The sequence below is a fragment of the Erpetoichthys calabaricus genome, chromosome 3 (genome assembly GCF_900747795.2).
Source record: "Erpetoichthys calabaricus chromosome 3, fErpCal1.3, whole genome shotgun sequence".
Classification (NCBI taxonomy): domain Eukaryota; kingdom Metazoa; phylum Chordata; class Cladistia; order Polypteriformes; family Polypteridae; genus Erpetoichthys; species Erpetoichthys calabaricus.
In genome coordinates, this window is record NC_041396.2 from 10,579,054 (window position 1) to 10,601,749 (window position 22,696).

At 42.2% G+C, this 22,696-nt stretch overlaps 1 protein-coding gene across 1 annotated transcript in view; it reads left to right on the plus strand.

The window, feature by feature from the left end:
- Positions 1 to 22,696, plus strand: part of LOC114647653 (putative helicase MOV-10) — a 160,150-nt gene that overhangs the window by 104,478 nt on the left and 32,976 nt on the right. The window contains exons 15-19 of the mRNA XM_051924409.1: positions 76 to 192; positions 11,826 to 11,934; positions 13,275 to 13,392; positions 16,100 to 16,291; positions 18,805 to 18,879. Of these exons, the coding sequence (XP_051780369.1) occupies positions 76 to 192; positions 11,826 to 11,934; positions 13,275 to 13,392; positions 16,100 to 16,291; positions 18,805 to 18,879 (611 nt within the window). The remainder of the gene's footprint in view (positions 1 to 75; positions 193 to 11,825; positions 11,935 to 13,274; positions 13,393 to 16,099; positions 16,292 to 18,804; positions 18,880 to 22,696) is intronic.

Consider the following 22,696-nt stretch of genomic DNA (forward strand, 5'->3'; position numbering starts at 1 on the left):
ATGCGTCTCTGTTTAATGTCCTGAACAAATATTTAATTTTTAACCTCCTTTTCTTTATTTTTTTCATCTTTCTAGGACTCTTGAGTTTGTCTGATCCCATAAAGAACACTGGAACACAGCTGGTTTTAGCCGGAGATCCAAAACAGTTGGGACCCATCCTCAGGTCTCCAGTAGCCATCAAGCACGGCTTGAGTAAGACCCGTCAGACTCTTGTTTGGTCCACATTTGACATTTGTTGCGTTTGTCGATGATATTATTGGGATGACTTTTGTTAGACCCAAAAAAAGCATCACTCACACACACACACAGTCTTGCCCAAAAGTATTGAAGTGCGATTCATTTGTTTTTGCTCTTTGGGGTTTGAGATGCAAAGATGAACATGAGACGAGAGTTTCAGCGTCTATTTCCTGGTTTTGTCCAGTCTGAGGCGATTCGTACTTAGAACCAAGAGCCATAGGAAAACAATAGGATAAGAATGTTCCAGAAATTGCCAAGATCAGCTGCAGTGATACATCTTTAATTTTAATTATTATTATTTTTCAGGGTTTTGTATGTTTTTTGTCTCTTGGAGGGCCCTTTACTGTTTGCTTTGATTGTAGCTGCTCCACATGGCTAATTGTTACGCATTCAGCCCGCATTGCCTTCCTTACACCAGTCTTTTTAAACCTTTGTTCACTGGCTCCCAGTGTCTTACAGAATCGAATATAAAATCCTATTAATAACCTACAAAGCCTTAACCTCACGCCAAACTACATCAGTGACCTTCTCCATCACTATGTGCCTGTCTGCCCACTAAGGTCCTCTGATTCTGGCAATCTTGTTGTGCCCCACACTAATCTACACTCCATGGGTGACAGCAGGGCCTTCAGCTGTATAGCGCCCAGACTCTGGAAGGACCTACTGAAATTAATTAAATCAGCTTACATCATGAATTATTTTAAAAAACAACTCAAAACTCATCTGTTCAGGAAGGCTTTTAGCTCTACTTGACTTTATTACCCTTCTCTCAGTTTACTTCTCTGTCACGATGTTCATGTAACCTGTGTTTGTGTGTGTGCGAGACCATCAATGATGTTGTCCGTTTTGTTTTTCAGAATTCACTGTCGTAATCTTCATTTATTTATTTATCTGGTTTGTACAATGCTATATACCGTATACCCTCCCGTTCTTTATTATATTCTGTAAGTGCCTTGAGCATGGGAAAGGCTCTATATAAATAAAATGTATTATCTTCTATATATATAATTGTCTAACGACACCCATGAAAGCACGCACTCGCGTAATGTGGATTTCACTTTCACTAAACAGCAAACCTTTTAATTGTCGCGGATACGCCTCTTCATCGAGAAGAGAAACTACTTGTCCCTGATGACAACATGAATTAGACGATCTACAAGTCTCCGACTTAAACTTTAAAGCTGAACAATATCTACATACTTCTGTCGTATCACCTATGTCCATATATTCATATCTCTTTTCGCTGTTCCGTTATTTCACCAAGTAATAATTTCCATTTTGTTAGCACTAATGTGATCTTTACTATCAGTTTTTTTGAGACTTTCGAATTTTAGTACAGTGGAACCTCGGTTTGTGAGTAACTTGGTTTACGAGTGTTTTGCAAGACGAGCAAAAATTTTTAATAAATTTTGACTTGATAAACGAACGAGGTCTTGCAGTACGAGTAGTATGTACTGTATACGCTTTGTCTGATGAGTGTCATGTGATCACAACTGAGCTGATGGTTCTTCTCTCTCTCTCTCTCGCTGCGGGATTGTGGGCAATCGTCTCCTATTCTCCGTCTGAGTCGGCGTGCCTCACTTATGTAGTCAACATCTGTATGAGCGTATAGTGTTTACTACAGCATTAGCATTGTGACTGTGTGTGCGCGCACGTGCTCGTTCACGTGTGTGTGTGTGTGTGTGTGTGTGTGTGTGTGTGTGCACGCGCGCTCACATGCGTGCTGTGACGTGCGAGTCCCTGTCTTGCACCCAAAAACACGAAGCTGAGTCTCAGTACTTTAGTGACACCAGCTTTATTCAGCTTGAAACAGCAACAGCGCAGTTATTTATTGTAGTGGGATCTGCCGCTCTCCTATACACAGACACAGCAGTCAGGCAGGGCCCAGTGCATTTATAATGTTCCTTGTTCCTTGTATCACCCATCGAAGGCAGGCGCTTATAGCATGTCCGTGATCTTTTCAGATTCGGTTTTATGGCGAACTGCTACAGCGCTGGGAGACTGCGATTGCTTTGGGACGCTCTTCCGCGTGTTGTCCCGTTGGGTGCAATCCCACAAGAGTTTAGAAACTCACTCACACCAGCCATGATTCTTTTCAAAGGTAAAGTGCAGGTTCATTTGTTTTATGTATTTTTACTTTATATTTTGTATTAATCATTTTTATATGAATAGTTTTGGGTTGTGGAACAAATCATGTGAGTTTCCATTATTTCTTATGGGGAAATTCACTTTGATATACGAGTGCTTTGGAATACGAGCACGTTTCCGGAACGAATTATGCTCGCAAACCGAGGTTCCACTGTACTATCATAATCTCTAACCTGCTCTGCATGTGTACCACGCCAATGTTTTTGAACCTCTTTACGACGTTCGACTTTGCCTTCTACTCTTTGTCTTTTATTTCCGACCCCACTTGAAGCTGAGCGCACAGGGACTGGGACTGACAATAGCATTCACACAAATGAGAAGTGATTGGGCTGTGGGCGTGGTTATAAATGTTTGAGAGGAGGGCGGGACTTGGCAAAATCTCTTGGCAAAAAGTCTCATCTCGCGGGACTTGAAATTATCTCCGAGAAAGTCTCGTCGCAAGATTTCCTTTTATAATAGATATACAGTATAACGTTTGAAAATGTGTCCTAAGTACAAGGTGAGACCCAAAAGTTTTTAGACAACAGTTATAAAACACATCATTTATTTTTATTCTTCAAGATACATTCCTCCTTGATCGACACACTTGTTTGTACATTTCCTTCAACTTCTTCATGCCCTCCAGGAAAACAGTTTTTGAAATGTTGTTAAGCTCCCTTTGTCAATGCACACTGAATTCCTTCCACTGTTTGAAAATTCCGCCCTTTGAAGGGACATCTTAACTTGGGGAAGAGAAAGTTCTGGCGAGTTTAAGGTGGGTGGTGAAAAACCGCAACATTCCTGTTTGCCAGAAACTTCGTTACAATTGCTGCATTATGAGACGGTATGTTATCGTGAAGAAGGAACCGCTCGCTGGATTGGAATTTGGCTGTTCTAACTCATAGACTTCTCTTCAGTAGCCGATCCAAAACACCCACGTAGAATTCTGCTTTTACTTTCCGTCCTTCAGGGAAAAATTACAATGAATTACATTGCATGAAGCATAGTACTATGTAGTTACGATGTCGGCCACTAGATGTAATGCACAGTACTCTTTAAAAGCAACTCGTCTAAAAACGTTTAGGTCGCACTTTGTATGTCCATTCATCAAGCTATAAATGTAATATCCATCCAGCCATCCATTTTCCAACCCGCTGAATCCGAACACAGGGTCACGGGGGTCTGCTGGAGCCAATCCCAGCCAACACAGGGCACAAGGCAGGAACCAATCCTGGGCAGGGTGCCAACCCACTGCAGGACACACACAAACACACACACACACACCAAATATACTCCTCTCTAAAAACAGACATCCATTACAACAACAACAACAACATTTATTTCTATAGCACATTTTCATACAAACAATATAGCTCAAAGTGCTTTACATGATGAAGAAAGAGAAAAAATAAAAAATAAATAACAATTAAAACAAGGGAACACTAATTAACATGGAATAAAAGTAAGGTCCAATGACCAGGGAGGACAGAAAAAACAAAAAAACTCCAGACGGCTGGAGATAAAAAATAAAATCTGCAGGGGGTCCGAGGCCACAAAGACCACCCAGCGCCCTCTAGGCATTCTACCTCACATAAATGACCTCAATCAGTCCTCATTGTATTCAGGGTTCTCATGGAAGGACTTGATAATGAAGGTCATGTGGACTTCTGGCCTTTAATCCATCAATGTGGGGACATCACGGTGCTTTGATCAGGTGGTGGTGGCACAGATCGCCACCACAGTAAACCGGAAACAGAACAGCAGAGAGAGTAGGGATTAGTACGGATTTTGGAGCCACCGTGAATAGTAATGATAATTAATTGAATATGCAGAGCATCAGGATTAAATTAAAATGAAGTTATGAGAAAGCCATGTTAAAGTAATGTGTTTTTAGCACTTTTTTAAAATTCTCTACCGTATCAGCCTGACGAATTCCTATTAGCAGGCTATTCCAGAATTTAGATGCATAACAGCAGAAGGCCGCCTCACCACTTCTTTTAAGTTTAGCTCTTGGAATTCTAAGCAGACACTCATTTGAAGATCTAAGGTTGTGATTTGGAGTGTGAGGTGACAGACATCCTGAGATATAAGATGGAGCAGATTATTGAAGGCTTTATAAACAATCAGCAGTATTTTAAAGTCAGTTCTAAATGACACAGGTAACCAGTGTAGTGATGCCTAGACTGGGGTGATGTGCTCGGATTTTCTTTTCCTAGTTAAGATTCTGTCAGCTCCCTTCTGCACTCGTTATAACTGATTGATGTCTTTTTTGGGTATTCCTGAGAGGAGTGCATTACAGTAATCTAGTCGACTGAAAACAAAAGCGTGAACTCGTTTCTCAGCATCTTTCAATGATATTAGAGGTCTAACTTTTGCTATATTTCTTAAGTGAAAAAATGTTGTCCTAGTGATCTGATTAATATGCGATTTAAAATTCAGGTCACAGTCAACAGTTACCACTAAATTCTTTACCTCCGTCTTGACTTTTAATCCTAATGCATCACATTTGTTTCTAATAACCTCATTATATCCATTATTGCCAATCACTAAAATTTCTGTTTTCTCTTTATTTAGCTTGAGAAAATTACTACTCATCCATTCAGAAACACAACAAGTAAGACATTGTGTTAGTGAAACAGCAGAGTCAGGGTCATCAGTTGCTATTGATAAATACAGCTGCGTGTCATCAGCATAGCTGTGGTAGCTCACGTTATGCCCTGAGATAATCTGACCTAACGGAAGCATGTAAATCGAAAAGAGCAGCAGACCCAGGATAGAGCCTTGTGGACCACCATATAGAATATCATGGGTCTTTGAAGTATAATTATCACAACTAACAAAGAATTTTCTACCTGCCAGGTAGGATTCAAACCAATTTAAGACCCTGCCAGAGATGCCCACCCACTGACTAAGGCGATTTTCTATTCATACAATTACAACAACCCTACACCAGTTTACAGTACTAACATTAGGTGGGCACTGCCTTCTTTAGGAGTTGACTACAGCGCTGTGGCAGCTGTGCCTGTGCACCTCTGCTTTTTTCTGATCACCTCTGTTGTTACTCCTCGTGTTCAGCAATGTGACTGACTTCCAGGCTTGTGGTGTTGCTGCAGTAATGTATGGTCTTCTGACCCATAACACATTTGGTTCACTCAGCTGAGTAAAAATAACTCCAAACAATGTTTCACTTTCTTTCTGTAGTTGCCTCAAATACACAGTCCCGCTGCTTTGGCTGGTGGACTGCAGCACTGGCAGTGTGAATGCAGGGCGATGAAGAAGCAGCTCCCATTTTACACAATATGACCTGTTTAATAATTGTGTTGTCACCGTCAAGTGCTTTTCAAAAATAAATACACTAATACACTTGCATATTACTGAAAACGTGTAATATCGATACTAAATTAAAAGGTCAGGATTGGAAGCATCGATCTTTATAGTATAGAACTTTGTTACTTGTATGTTATTTAGGGTTGTTTACCTGACCTGCTTATACTTTTAAAAAACTAGGAGGCTTTGCTGTCTGCTCGTTTCGCTCGCCAACCCCTGGGCCTGCACTACACGCTGGCCACTTGCGTCTCTCCCACTCGCATGTGGGGATGCGGATGTACAATTTAAACAGATTGTAATTTTCATGGGAATTGTTACATATGCATAATAGAACTAACTATTTTACATAACAGCGAGTAATTAACCATAGTAAAAAATAGTAAAATGTAATAATTTGAAGGTAAATAATGTGAAATGTTGCGTTATGAGTTATTCATTTAAAGACCTTTAAAGACAGTGATCAGCATGAGCTCAAGCGCGTGCAGAAGGAACTCCGAGTCCAGCTCAGGGCGGCGAAGGAGCAGTACAGGAGAAAGCTGGAGCAGAAGTTGCAGAACAACAGCATGAAGGAAGTGTGGGATGGGATGAAGATCATCACTGGCTGCAGCTCAAAGCGGGGTACCACCATCGAGAGAGACGTGAAGAGAGCAAACCAAATGAACAACTTCTTTAACAGGTTTGACCACCCTAACCCACTCTCACTCTCACCTCAGAGTACTGCACTCTCTACACATCCTTCTGCTGATACCAACATAGGAGAGACATCCCCACCCACAATTACAGCAGCGCAAGTGAGCAGAGAGCTGAGGAAACTTCGTGCCAGCAAAGCAGCAGGTCCAGATGGAGTATCGCCACGATTGCTGAAGGTCTGTGCATCAGAGCTAGGGGGTCCTCTACAGCGCATCTTCAACCTGAGCCTGGAACAGGGGAGAGTCCTGAGGCTTTGGAAAACATCTTGCATCACCCCAGTCCCAAAGGTATCACGTCCTGGTGAGCTGAATGACTTCCGGCCTGTCGCTCTAACATCACATGTGATGAAGACCATGGAGCGGCTGCTGCTTCACCACCTGAGGCCACAGGTTCAACACGCCCTCGACCCTCTGCAGTTCGCATACCAGGAGAAGGTGGGAGCGGAAGATGCCATCATCTATATGCTACATTGATCCCTCTCCCACTTGGACAGAGGCAGTGGCGCTGTAAGAATTATGTTTCTAGACTTCTCTAGCGCCTTCAACACAATCCAACCTCTGCTCCTTAGGGACAAGCTGACAGAGATGGGAGTAGATTCATACCTGGTGGCATGGATCATGGTATCTTACAGACAGACCTCAGTATGTGCGTCTCGGGAATTGCAGATCTGACATTGTGGTCAGCAACACAGGAGCGCCGCAGGGGACTGTACTTTCTCCGGTCCTGTTCAGCCTATATATATCAGACTTCCAATATAACTCGGAGTCCTGCCATGTGCAAAAGTTTGCTGACGACACTGCTATCGTGGGCTGCATCAGGAATGGTCAGGAGGAGGAGTATGGAAACCTCATCAAGGACTTTGTTAAATGGTGCGACTTAAACCACCCTCAGCTGAACACCAGCAAAACCAAGGAACTGGTGGTGGATTTTAGGAGACCCAGGCCCCTCATGGACCCCGTGATCATCAGAGGTGACTGTGTGCAGATGGTACAGACCTATAAATACCTGGGAGTGCAGCTGGACGATAAACTGGACTGGACTGCCAATACTGATGCGCTGTGCAAGAGAGGACAGAGCCGACTATACTTCCTTAGAAGACTGGCATCCTTCAACATCTGCAGTAAGATGCTGCAGATGTTCTATCAGATGGTTGTGGCGAGTGCCCTCTTCTACGCAGTGGTGTGCTGGGGAGGCAGCATTAAGAAGAAGGACGCCTCACGCCTGGACAAACTGGTGAGGAAGACAGGCTCTATTGTTGGCATGGAGCTGGACGGTTTGACATCCATAGCAGAGCAACGGGCACTCAGCAGGCTCCTATCAATTATGGAGAATCCACTACATCCATTAAACAGGATCATCTCCAGACAGAGGAGCAGTTTCAGCGACAGACTGCTGTCACTGTCCTGCTCCACTGACAGACTGAGAAGATCATTCCTCCCCCAAACTATGCGACTCTTCAATTCCACCAGGGGGGTAAACGTTGAACATTATTCAAGTTATTGTCTGTTTTTTACCTGCATTTTTTATTACTCTTTAATTTAATATTTTTTGCTGCTGGAGTATGTGAATTTCCCCCTGGGATTAATAAAGTATCTATCTATCTATCTATCTATCTATCTATCTATCTATCTATCTATCTATCTATCTATCTATCTATCTATCTATCTATCTATCTATCTATCTATCTATCTATCTATCTATCTAATACGATTTGGTTTTGTTTGGCTTTGAAATTAACACTGAAATACTTTTACACTCTTACTGTAAAAACAATTTTTTGAATTACATTTTTGTCAATATCGCATCGAATTTCGATTCTGTGTTTGGATTTGCATCGTGACAACGCAAAAGATAACCGCCCGTGATTGAATTTCGTTTCTTTCTCTCTAATAAATAAAACGACTTTTTTTAAATGTTTGTCTCTGTGATTTGTTAATTGTCTTTGCAAAAGCTATTCTAACGGGAAACTGTAAACGTTTTAATATGAATGGCATATTAAGATCTCCTTTGTTGTCTAATGTTATCCCCTGAAGATGTACGACATTACCTTTCTTGGATACAACCTTCCCTCAACAGTAATTCGTGTGGTGGAAGACCAGACAGTGTTAACGGTTGTAGATTTCTTTGTGATATTGTAAGTTGATGTTTTCATCTTCCGCACCATCACCACCTACTGTTTCTGCATAGTCTATTGATATGCATTTAACCAATTTACAGTGTAACCGATTGATATTTTTGGCATAAATTCGTTTGACTTTATCGTTTCTCGGTGCTAGGATTACTTCTGTTGGTAACCCTTCATGATGAAATTCTTGCAATAAGATTTGGACATAATACGTTGTGGACGCTAGGGGGCGCTGTTGCCCCGTGAAACCCAACAGACAGACGTTCAGGACACACGTATAAAAGCACCAAGTATAATTTTTTATTTTCTTCTTCAATAAAGTGCACAAAGCACCACAATCGCCACAGTTCTCAATGATCAATAATCCTCCACTCCCAGCAGCTTCGTCACCCAACCTCGCAACTCCGGCTCTCTTTGCTGGGTCTCGAATAGTCCTTTATATATTCCATGACCACCTTCCAGGTCAAATGCCACATCATCAGTCCTCACGCATCCCTGAAGTACTGTGGGCTTCCGTCCTCGTAACTCCAAATTACTTCCAGGTTGTAGGAAAAGTAGGAGTCCCCAGGTCCTTTATGAGCTCCCCCTGGCAGAACCCACGGCACCCAACAGGGCTGAGAAAATGGACTCCATGTCCCATGATGCCCTGAGGGAATCCGTGGTACAGTTACCGTCCAGGGGAGCTGCCACCTAGCGTCCTGGGGTAGGCAGTGTCCTGGAAAGGCTGCCCTTCTCCATTCTTCCCGTTCTGAGACGTCCCGGCCGGACTGAGCTGGTGGCTGTCTCACACAACGTCTTCTTTAATTGGGAACTTAAAGTGAGGAAAATGTTAAAATTTATAAGAGCTGAGAGAGCAGGAACGGTGTCTGAGAAAAGCATTCACACCAATGAGACGTGAGAGGACTGTGGGCGTGGCTGAATATGGTTGGGAGGAGGGCGGGACTTGAAAAAATCTCGTTTTATTTATTAGAAAGAAAGAAACGAAATTCTCTCACAGGCAGTATACGTTGCGTTGTCACAATGTAACAACAAACACAGAATCAAAATTCAATGCAATATTAATGAAAATTTAATTCAAAAAATAGTTTTTACTGATGTTTTACAGTAAACGTGTAAGTTTAAAATGTATTTATTTGCCAAACAGAATGAAATCATATAACGCAACAAAAAACTCTAACGCAAAATGAAACATAATTTACAGTGCATCCGGAAAGTATTCACAGCTCATCACTTTTTCCACATTTTGTTATGTTACAGCCTTATTCCAAAATGGATTAAATTCATTTTTTTCCTCAGAATTCTACACACAACACCCCATAATGACAACATGAAAAAAGGTTACTTGAGATTTTTGCAAATTTATTAAAAATAAAAAAGCTGAGAAATCCCATGTCCATAAGTATTCACAGCCTTTGCTCAATATTTTGTCAGTGCACCTTTGGCAGCAATTCCAGCCTCAAGTCTTGTTGAGTATGATGCCACAAGCTTGGCACACCTATCCTTGGCCAGTTTCGCCCATTCCTCTTTGCAGCACCTCGCAAGCTCCATCAGGTTGGATGGGAAGCGTCGGTGCACAGCCATTTTAAGATCTCTCCAGAGATGTTCAATCGGATTCAAGTCTGGGCCACTCAAGGGCATTCACAGAGTTGTCCTGAAGCCACTCCTTTGATATCTTGGCTGTGTGCTTAGGGTTGTTGTCCTGCTGAAAGATGAACCGTCGCCCCAGTCTGAGGTCAAGAGCGCTCTGGAGCAGGTTTTCATCCAGGATGTCTCTGTACATTGCTGCAGTCATCTTTCCCTTTATCCTGACTAGTCTCCCAGTTCCTGCCACTGAAAAACATCCCCACAGCATGATGCTGCCACCACCATGCTTCACTGTAGGGATGGTATTGGCCTGGTGATGAGCGGTGCCTGGTTTCCTCCAAACGTGACACCTGGCATTCACACCAAAGAGTTCAATCTTTGTCTCATCAGACCAGAGAATTTTCTTTCTTATGGTCTGAGAGTCCTTCAGGTGCCTTTTGGAAAACTCCAGACGGGCTGCCATGTGCCTTTTACTAAGGAGTGGCTTCCGTCTGGCCACTCTACCATACAGGCCTGATTGGTGGATTGCTGCAGAGATGGTTGTCCTTCTGGAAGGTTCTCCTCTTTCCACAGAGGACCTCTGACAGAGTGACCATCAGGTTCTTGGTCACCTCCCTAAGGCCCTTCTCCCCTGATCGCTCAGTTTAGATGGCCGGCCAGCTCTATGAAGAGTCCTGGTGGTTTTGAACTTCTTCCACTTACGGATGATGGAGGCCACTGTGCTCATTGGGACCTTTTTTTTCTGTAACCTTCCCCAGATTTGTGCCTCGAGACAATCCTGTCTCGGAGGTCTACAGACAATTCCTTTGACTTCATGCTTGGTTTGTGCTCTGACATGAACTGTCAACTGTGGGACCTTCTATAGACAGGTGTGTGCCTTTCCAAATCATGTCCAGTCAACTGAATTTACCACAGGTGGACTCCAATGAAGCTGCAGAAACATCTCAAGGATGATCAGGGCAAACAGGATGCACCTGAGCTCAATTTTGAGCTTCATGTCAAAGGCTGTGAATACTTATGTACATGTGCTTTCTGAATTTTTTTATTTTTAATAAATTTGCAAAAACCTCAAGTAAACTTTTTTCATGTTGTCATTATGGGGTGTTGTGTGTAGAATTCTGAGGAAAAAAATGAATTTAATCCATTTTGGAATAAGGCTGTAACATAACAAAATGTGGATAAAGTGATGTGCTGTGAATACTTTCCAGATGCACTGTACTTTCAAATTATTACATTTTACTATTTTTTAATTTGGTTAATTACTTGCTGTAATGTAAAATAGTTAGTAAATTGTACATCCGCATCCCCATACGCGAGCGGCAGAACCACAAAGTGGCTAGCATGTAGTGCAGGCACGGGGGTTGCCGAGCAAAGCGAGCAGGGGGCAAAGCCCCCTAAGTTAACAAACCACCAAATAATAACACTTAAAAATCCACGTTGCATTTTGCTTTCACTCTTTGGAGTCACAATGGCTACGTTTCCTCGTTTTAGTGTGAGGAGTTGGTGTACTGCTGCCTCTGGGTTTCTGATAAAACGTCTCATCTTTAACTGTTTGTTGTTTTTTTTTTTTTCTTTTTGGAATGATGTTGTCAAGTCCCTTCACAAATCACATGACGAGGTCCATACTTTGTTTGAGGAGTGTGTCGGTTCCTAAATCTCGAGATTTTGACTAATAAACCCCTGAAGCGGCGTGTTCCATCCTGTCAGCCATGCCACCTTTTCGTTTCTCTTGTAGATGTGTCCTTGCTGGAGAGGTTAATGACCCAGAACAGCTTGTATCAGAAGACCGGGGAACACGGGACTTACAACAGTCAGTTTGTGACAAAACTGCTCCGGAACTACAGGTCTGTATGTGGGGATGGGAAAGCTCCTGGATATTTTGTGTGTTTAGCCTCATTTGTGTTAAACCTGAGGGTCTCTTGGGTTCAGAATTGCTAGTACTGGGTTGGACCCCCTTTGGCCCCCAGAACTGCCATGATTTTTCTTGGCATCGATTGAACAAAGTGCTGGAAACATTCCTCAGGGTCCACGTTGACATGATAACATCAAGCAGTAGCTGCAGAGTTGTTTGGTGGACATCCATGATGCGAGTCTCCCATTCCACCAAATTCCACGGGTGCTTTATTGGATTGGGATCTGGTGACTGTGGAGGCCATTTGAGTCTAGTGAACGCCTTGTCATCCTTGAGATGATGTGAGCTTTGTGACATGGTGTGTTATCGTGCTGGAAGTAGACATCAGAAGATGGGGACAGAGCAGTCATAAAGGGATAGACATGGTCAGCAGCAACACTCTGGTAGGCTGTGGCATTTAAATGATACTCAGTTGTTACTGTGGGGCCCAAAGTGTGTCAAGAAAATATCCCCCCCACCATTACACCACCACCACCAGCCTGAACTGTTGATACAAAGCAGGATGGATCCCTGCTTTCATGTTGTTGATGCCAAATTCTGACCTACCATCCAAATGTCACTGCAGAAATCGAGACTCATCAGACCAGACAATCTTCTGTGGTGAGCCCCATGTGTGAGTTGTAGCCTCAGTTTCCTGTTCTTAGCGGACAGGAGTGGCACCTGCTGTGGTCTCCTGCTGCTGTAGCCCCCCCATCTGCTTCAAGGTTTGACATGTTGTGTGTTCAAAGATGGTCTTCTGCATACCTCGGTTTGAGTTACTGTTGCGTTTCTATCTGTTCAAACCAGTCTGGCCATTCTCCTCTGACAAATGGCATCAACGAGGTATTTTCGCCCAGAGAAGTGTCACTCAATGGATATTTTCCCTTTTCTGGACCATTCTCTGTAAACCTTAGAGATGGTTGTGCGTGAAAATCCCAGTAGATTAGCAGTTTCTGAAATCCTCTGAGCAGCCCGTGTGGCACCAGCAGCTACTGTATTCCACGTTCAAAGTCACTTCAGTCACCTTTCTTGTACATTTATGATGCTCAGTTTGAACTTCAACAGGTCGCCTTGACGATGTCTACATCCCAAAATGCATATTGATTTGCTGCCCTGTGATTGGCTGATTAGATATTTGTGTCAACAAGCAGTTGAACCGGTGTACCTAATAAAGTGGCCGGTGAGCGTAGGTGTAATTGAAGTCGGTCAGCCTGAACAGACTCCCATTTTCATAACAGAAGTTGCACTTGAATCCTCTGACCCACCGGCATTTTGTTAATTTTATTACAACAGGTCACATCCAGACATCCTCAATATCCCCAATGGGCTCTTCTATGAAGATGAGCTGCAAGTGTTTGCAGATGAGATCATCAGGAATTCCTACTGCAGCTGGGAACATCTGCCAAAACCGGTGAGAGTCTGCGGGTGCATTGGCATGTTGGTGTCTGGTCATCGACGAGGCTTAGTCTATGAAATGTGGGCAAGGATATTTCTCATCTTGATTTTAAGAAGGCATTTGATAAGGTCCCACCTGAGTGGTCGAGTATCAAATTGAAAGATATGGGCACTCAGGGCGAAGTGTGTCAATGGGTGTGAAACTGGCGATAACACTGGAAGCAAACCATTATGGAGTGAGGTGCCATGATTCACATCCCTTGCTCCGGGTTTTTCCTTGTGGTTATTTTTCTACTCGTTTTTCATATTTTTGTGTTTCGAAACGGCTCATCGTTGCTTGTTATTTTTGTTTTGACATTTTGTGTATAGATAGACGTTTCCTGTCAGCAGTCGCCACAGAGAGCGGTCCTAGAACTTTATTTGAGTTATGTCATTGGCACGATGGGATACAAATCGTCAAGATGGAGGCGCAATTATTTGAGTTTGATGAATTGATGTCGGTGGTTGCCACAGGGAAAAGTTCCAGAAGTTAACACAAAAAATATCATTGGCACAATGGTTTAAAGATTGGGGAGACTTCAGTTCAATTATCCGAGTTTGACGGATTCCCATGAAAGCCTTTGCACGTTTATTTTCATTATTACTTCAGTAGACTAGAGCGGGTTTATGACGTGGCGGTTTTAGGACTCGCCGGTTATGATTTCCTTTTTTGTTGGTATGCTGTGATGCCATCTTTGTTCCCTTCGGCACAGCTGTTTTGGGGCTTTTGGTATTTCCTGTTGTCCTAGCAACCTTCCCACAATTCCACAGGATGTGCAATGCATGTGACGTCAATCGAGCAGCGGTTTAAAGGCCGCTCTAAACAGCCGCTTAGTATTCGAGTCGTATCTTCATTACCATCTAACATTACCATCTCACTCTGAGTCCGTATCAGTGGGGGGGGGGGGGGTTCTAAAACTTGAAGATACCCCTTATAAGAAGGAATTAGGATTGGACTCGTCATTGTCTACATCCAGCCAGTCAAGAATGGCGACTTGGGGTGGCAAGTGGGGCAACTGCCCCCAGGCTCCGCGCCTAAGGAGGCCCCACTTCTGAGGTTTTGTGTCCCATTCGAGTGGATTTCTCAACTTCTCCAGTATATATCTATATATAATAAAAGCCAAATACCACTGTCTCACTCATCACGAAATCTCCCAAACCATGAGGACATGAAATTTGAAATGTAGGTTACCCTTAGCCCATAGGTGCTCGCTATGAAATGGTCTTAAAAATTTTGTGGTCCAAGCGCAGAATTTCTTATAGTTTTTTAGACCCGTTTGTATGTCTGCCATCTTTTCACGAGAGAACTACTTAATGGATTTAGATCATTTTTTTTCTATAATTTGCTTGAACAGTCAGATTTTTGCAACTTTCTCGTCACGCTAAATATCATAGTTTGCTTGCGGTACCGATTTATTAGTGAGAATCCGAGAAGAACTACTTCACGGATTTTTTTTCTAGAATTTGCTTGAACATTCCGGTTGATTTTGCGACACCTCTCATTGTGCTAAGAATCATAGTTCACTTGCAGAAGCGATGTATTAGTGAGAATCCAAGAGAGAGGCTGCAGGCCAAGTGGAGGGGGAAGAGTGACGTCAGGAGTAGAGAGCTGAGCGGGACCCTCCGCACTGTCCTGTTTTACTAATAAGCGGGTGAAGCCGTGGGGGATGGCTAGTGTGTGTGTGTGTATATATATATATATATATATATATATATATATATATATATATGGTTGAAATAGTTTACTGTTAAATAATGCAATGAGTACGCCACACGTGTTTCGCCCTAATTCTGGGCTCATCAGGTGTACAGAGAGGGTGCAGTGAGTGTGTACGCCTGATGAGACCAGAATTAGGGCGAAACACGTGTCGCGTACTCATTGCATTATTTAACAGTAAACTATTTCAACCATTCTATGATCTGCTTCTTGCAACTGAAAGAGGGCACCGTGGCGGATGTTAGCCGACTTGCTGACAACCACAAGCGTTACCTGGTAGGTAACCACCCATACAATCAGACTGTGATTCAGACTACAAATACCATGAATATATATATATATATTATATATAGAAGCATCTCAAATATATATATATATAGCTTCTATATATATGTATATATATATATATACTGTATATATATATATATTTGAGATGCTTCTAAGAGCAACCTTTTAAAAATCCCTCTTCAATGTCAAATTCTGTACATCTACGTCTTTGAAAACATTCCATAGTCCGAATATTAATGCACATAAACACGTATTGCTAATGATAGCCGACTGACATGACATCACCGTGAGTTATGACTCTGACATCCCGCATATTGAGACTCAGCATATACTTTTCTAGAAGAAGAGGCCCTGCTAATTTCCACATGTGACACCGCATCGCATTTCACACTGTCGTGGTATTGTCATGAATTATGAATTGCACTTTTTTAATAGATTGTATCGTTATATTTTGATAAAGTCCATGTGTTATCTTGCAAATATTTAGCTGAATACTGTAATAAGAAAATCTGGTGTATGTTAACATTATTTCTATTAAATTCGCATGCAAGTTTGTACAGTCCACACATACCAGGAACTGCATTTGATGTGCAGCCAATGAACAGAGGTCCTTTAGATGGCTGCTGAACGTACCTTCTGTAAGCACTGGTATCATCTCTCCTATCTGGTTCCTCTCCAGGGTTTTCCAGTCATCTTCAAGGGGGTAATGGGGCAGGACGAAAGGGAGGAGAACAGTCCCTCATTCTTCAATGTTGCTGAAATCGAGGAAGTTGTCACATATCTGAAGAAGATTCTGCAAACCCAGGGCAAGAAAGGGATCTCCCAAATCTCTCCGAAGGAGATCGGTATCATCACTCCATACAGGAAGCAGGTAAGAAAGGGGTGGTGTGGGAATCATTCCTCCATCACTTTGGATATGCCTTCCTGAAGCATCGGTTGCCTTCTGTATGTTGTAATTTTTAAGGTTTCTTGGCCCAAGGAGTTCAATAATGATGCACAGTTTTTTTTATTTTGGGCCTCTGTAAAATTCTTACATTTCTTAACACTAGAGTCCCTGAAGTCTACGAAAAAAGTCATAATGCCGGGCCACCTTAAATTGCCTCGCACCTCCTCATCAGAATCTGTTTTGCAAATGTGTCAATCAGCACTGGCAGCAGGCAGCCTGCTATCCCATCCCACCACTGATGCAGCTGAAGTGGGACACAAAGTTCTCCCAGCTCAAGTCTGTGTTTCTGGGAGTGAGGTGTCTGGAATTGTATAGGCTAAATAATATATCATTATTTATTTATTTGTAAGATAGGTGAAAAAGAGAGTGCAAGAAGGGTGGAATGGGTGGAGAAGAGTGTCAGGAGTGATTTGTGACAGACGGGTATCAGCAGAAGTGAAAGGGAAGGTCTACAGGATGGTAGTGAGACCAGCTACTGTATGTTATATGGGCTGGAGACGGTGGCAGAGTTAAAGATGCTAAGATTTGCATTGGGTGTGACGAGGATGGACAGGATTAGAAATGAGGACATTAGAGGGTCAGCTCAGGTTGGGAGACAGAGAGGCGAGATTGCGTTGGTTTGGACATGTGCAGAGGAGAGATGCTGGGTATATTGGGAGAAGGGTGCTAAGGATAGAGCTGCCAGGCAAGAGGAGAAGAGGAAGGCCTAAGAGAAGGTTTATGGATGTGGTGAGAGAGGACATGCAGGTGATGGGTGTAACAGAGCAAGATGACGAGAACAGAAAGATATGGAAGAAGATGATCTGCTGTAGAAACCCCTAACGGGAGCAAAGAAGAAGAATATCGTTATTTGGAATCCATACATTTCACGTGTGTTCCGTGTCTACAATGATCTGTGTAAATGTAGAAGTGTTGAACTCATAACTAAAACAGAAACTTTTTTTCATGTTATGACAAAATGTTGATGTGAAGTGTAAAATGTGTGAAGAATGAAGTCCAAATATCAAAAACACTTTTACAGCAAAAAGAGATTGAATAAACTTTATGTCGGAGACTTGTAGATTGTCTAATTCGTGTTGCCATCAGTGAAAAGTCGTGTTACCTCCCAATGAAGAGGCGTATCCGCGAGACTTAAGATTTGTTGTTTGATGAAAGTGAAATCCACATACGCCATCAGCAGAGATGCGGAGTGGCTGGGTCTGGGTGTTGGCGAGCGAAGCAAGCGGTAAGGGGGGGGGGCCCTTGTAAAAGAAAAAACAGATGCCAAGAAGTGAGGCAAAAATCGAAGTTGAAAGAACAAGCAAGAGGTGAAAACCGAACTAAACAACGTGAGAATATTTAGAGCAAAGGTGTTTTTGGTATCCACAAATCAGATTAGGAAACAAACCCCCTAGATGTCCTTTTATCCCAATGCGTCGATTACAAACAGGTCACGACCTCTGAGATCACAAGCAAGGACTCAAAATGGTGGCGTTTCAGGACCTGAAATGGCGTCCAAGATCTGAGTGAAAACATAACGGGAACAGAGTCCTCGACCTCACAAGCAAACCCCCAATTCAAGTACAAATGAAAAATATCGAAACAGTAGCGAAACCATATCACGACTCCCTAAAGCCTAACAGAATGGGCGGTGGTCCTACAGCCCACCCTGTGTAACGCATCGAGTGCTGTAAATTCGGACAGGCTTGTTGTGCCTCTCTTCAAGTCTACAGCCAACGGGTGCCATCGATGTGAGAGGGTAGCTTCATCAGTCTTCCCAGAATGCTAAAGGAATGTTCAGAGGTATTTGAAATTAGGGTAACGGCAGTGTTGACTTGTCAATTCTTGGTTTTTGGTTGAGATTTTGGTGTTAAGGAGTTTTGGTTAACATTTTGACAGATGTGTTTGATCTTTGGTAATCTCCTCCATTATAAATTCTCCGTCTCTTACTGAGTGTGTGTCCTCATTCATAACCAGACTCCATCTCTGCAGGCTTAGAATCTCATTGAGGGTAACAAACAAAATAAAACAAAACCATGCCAATGGTTAAGGAATTGACGAGGACCTGGGTTCGCTTCCCGGGTCCTCCCTGCGTGGAGTTTGCATGTTCTCCCCGTGTCTGCGTGGGTTTCCTCCGGGCACTCCAGTTTCCTCCCACAGTCCAAAGACATGCAGGTTAGGTGGATTGGCGATTCTAAATTGGCCCTAGTATGTGCTTGGTGTGTTTGTGTGTGTCCTGCGGTGGGTTGGCACCCTGCCCGGGATTGGTTCCCTGCCTTGCGCCCTGTGTTGGCTGGGATTGGCTCCAGCAGACCCCCGTGACCCTGTGTTCGGATTCAGTGGGTTGAAAAATGGATGGATGAATGTAAACGGGTGCGAGGCGTGACGCATACCACGCATGCCAAATTGAACGTTCCGCGAGTAGCACTCAGTAACTTTGTCATTGTTCTTACCCCAAGGTGGAGAAGATACGCAAAGCCATAAGAACTTTTGACAAGGAGCTGAAGGATATGAAGGACATCCAGGAATTAAAGGTGAGAGAATGGAACCATCTTGTTCGTTTTCAGCAATCCACATATTTATGGCTTCGGGGGGCTGAAATCCATCTCAGTGAAATATGTAGGATGTAACCCAGATGAGATGATTCTCTATTTAGGTTTATATGCTTGTTATATTCAAAGAGCAAACATCAGGACTTCAGTTGTGATGACAACAAGCCATTAAATTAAGCCCTACAAGTCTGAGAGGTGAAGGTCCGTCTGTACTGCAATGGCATAACACATTTTGTTATGTTGCAGCCTTGCGTTAAAATCATTTACGTTCAATGTCCCCTCATCAAACACCACTATCCCAACCATCAAGCATGGGGGTGGGAGCATCATGTTGTTGGTTGGCTTTCCTGCAGGAGAGACTGGTGCACTTCACAAAATAGATGGCATCACGAGGAAGGAAAATGATGGAGATACACTGCAGCAACATCTCAAGAGCTCAGCAAGGAAGTTGAAGTTCTTGCACAAATTGGTCTCCCAAATGGACGAGGACCCCAAGCAGACCTCCAAAGTTGTGGCAAAATGGCTTTGGGACAACAAGGTCAAGGTATTCTTGTGGACATCACAAAGTTCTGACCTCAATCAAACTGAAAAAGTGTGTGCAATCAACGAGGCCTACAAACCTGTCCCAGTTACACCAGTTCTGTCTGGAGGGATGGGCCAAAATTCCAGCAACATATTGTAAAAGAAGCTTGTGTAGGGCGACCTAAAGTGTTCGGCTCAAGTTAAACACTTTAACTCTTTCAGGGCTGATGTCGACTTTTATCAAAATTCAGGAGTAGAGGACGGTAATCAGCTGTAAACTGCAACAGAACTCACCCATACATTTTAGTTTGACTCTCTTTGCTAGAAATAAAAGTTACATGGCTTTGTTGATTTAACCTCAGTTCCCTACTCATGCATGAGTGGCAAAGAGCAGACCACCTCTAAAATGGCACCGACATCTGGTGAGAGACCAAAGCGAATATGCAAAGCAAAATACTCCGTGGACATTTTACGTAATTTTGTTGAATAGGACTGTGACTCGTCAGACTCCGAGTTTGATGCAAGTGATCTGGAGATGGACATCAGAAATGAAAGTGAGGTACCAGCATCATCTGATCGGTTCCCAGCTGATCGTGGAGTTGAACACTTTCGTTGCAGGTAATGCGCCTACAGCAGCGCTTGCCTGGGAGGACCACCACTTATGATGACAACGGGTACAAACCACATCGCATCACACTGCAACCGCCACCCCCACCACCCACCTGCTGTGTGAAGACAGCCAGGAAATACGACCAAATATGAACAGAGTGACCCACTGGAATTGTGATATCGACAATAGAAAGTGAAATACGCTGAGGTCTGTGAGCATTGGTGGAGAAAAATGACTTTGGCCCTGCACAGAGTAGTCGTCTTCAAATTTATAGTTTGCTAGTATAAAATCTGTGGTGGGTTTATAAAGTGAGTTTAAAAGAGTTTACCCGAAGTTGTATGGAAACTTCTGACTTCAACTGTAATGTACAAGCATGGCTGGATTAAGGTGGGTGCTACTGATGCTGCAGCATTAGGCCCATTCCTGAAATAGGCCCAGATGAAAACAGACGAGAATTTTCCGGAAGCTGAATATTTTCCCTTTGCTATATTAACCTCAAAATAATTCTTAGAATTAAATTCCGAGTTCGACTTTAGGACACCTAGACACAGCGTTACTTACTATACAGTTACTATTGTACTTTGCGCTGTGACGTAACTATAATGTCGTTGTGTTTGTTAACCGAAGATTTCAAGTTAATGCTATCAATTTTACATTAAACAGTTTAACAGCGTTACTTATTATACAGTTACTATTGTACTTTGCGCTGTGACGTAACTATAATGTCGTTGTGTTTGTTAACCGAAGATTTCAAGTTAATGCTATCAATTTTACGTTAAACAGTTTAACAGCGTTACTTACAGTTACTATTGTACTTTGCGCTGTGACATAACTATAATGTCGTTGTGTTTGTTAACCGAAGATTTCAAGTTAATGCTATCAATTTTACGTTAAACAGTTTAACAGCGTTACTTACAGTTACTATTGTACTTTGCGCTGTGACGTAACTATAATGTCGTTGTGTTTGTTAACCGAAGATTTCAAGTTAATGCTATCAATTTTACGTTAAACAGTTTAACAGCGTTACTTACAGTTACTATTGTACTTTGCGCTGTGACGTAACTATAAGTCGTTGTGTTTGTTAACCGAAGATTTCAAGTTAATGCTATCAATTTTACGTTAAACAGTTTAACAGCGTTACTTACAGTTACTATTGTACTTTGCGCTGTGACGTAACTATAAGTCGTTGTGTTTGTTAACCGAAGATTTCAAGTTAATGCTATCAATTTTACGTTAAACAGTTTAACAGCGTTACTTATTATACAGTTACTATTGTACTTTGCGCTGTGACGTAACTATAATGTCGTTGTGTTTGTTAACCGAAGATTTCAAGTTAATGCTATCAATTTTACGTTAAACAGTTTAACAGCGTTACTTACAGTTACTATTGTACTTTGCGCTGTGACGTAACTATAATGTCGTTGTGTTTGTTAACCGAAGATTTCAAGTTAATGCTATCAATTTTACGTTAAACAGTTTAACAGCGTTACTTACAGTTACTATTGTACTTTGCGCTGTGACGTAACTATAATATCGTTGTGTTTGTTAACCGAAGATTTCAAGTTAATGCTATCAATTTTACGTTAAACAGTTTAACAGCGTTACTTACAGTTACTATTGTACTTTGCGCTGTGACGTAACTATAAGTCGTTGTGTTTGTTAACCGAAGATTTCAAGTTAATGCTATCAATTTTACGTTAAACAATTTAACAGCGTTACTTATTATACAGTTACTATTGTTCTTTGTGCTGTGACGTAACTATAATGTCGTTGTGTTTGTTAACTGAAGATTTCAAGTTAATGCTATCAATTTTACGTTAAACAGTTTAACCGTGTTACTTATTATACAGTTACTATTGTACTTTGTGCTGTGACGTAACTATAAGTCGTTGGTGTTTATTAACCGAAGAGTTCAAGTTAATGCTATCAATTTTACGTTAAACAGTTTACTTAGCAATTTAGCTGTTTTTTTTTTGCAATATCTTGGGGATTCTTGCCCCTTTATTATTGTTCGTATAAGTGCCACGTAGTAAATTTTTCACCTTGAAAGTTAGTTGTACAGTAAAAATCGATGGCTATTTAAATGGTTATCTGTAAAGGTAAAACTAAAAGTCGGCCCGCGGGCCCGGCATGGATGTTTAAAATTTTTTAAATCCTCGACAAGATTCTGGTCTATTATGAAATTTAAATCGTGGACAGATTTTTACCCTCAAGAGCCTGAACTGAGTCACTTTGACCCAATGTCTCTGCAAATTCATTTTTTCTTAATCTTGCAAAATTTTGTGTATTTCATTGTTAGGTTTGGTTTTCTGCATTAAGTGCACTTTTCAGACAATTGCTGTTGAATGTTGATGTTATGTAGTTTAATGTTAATCTCGAGTTGTTACGATACTACGTCGTTATTATTATTCATGTTCAATAAAGGCTGACTGGTTGCGTCGTAAGCATTTAAGGCTCCTTGGTCGGTCTGAGTGCGCATGTACAGTGAGTGTCGAATGCACCAATGCCGAGAAAAAATAGGCCTTTTTTGCGCTGCAGCATCAGGCCCAATTGTGTCTTAATCCGGACCCTGTGTACGAGGGTGAGTCAAAAATGATCTGCACTCCGGTGATATTAAACCTTCTGTTGGCAGCACGGTCTGATCAGCACTTTCCAGACGAGGTCCCT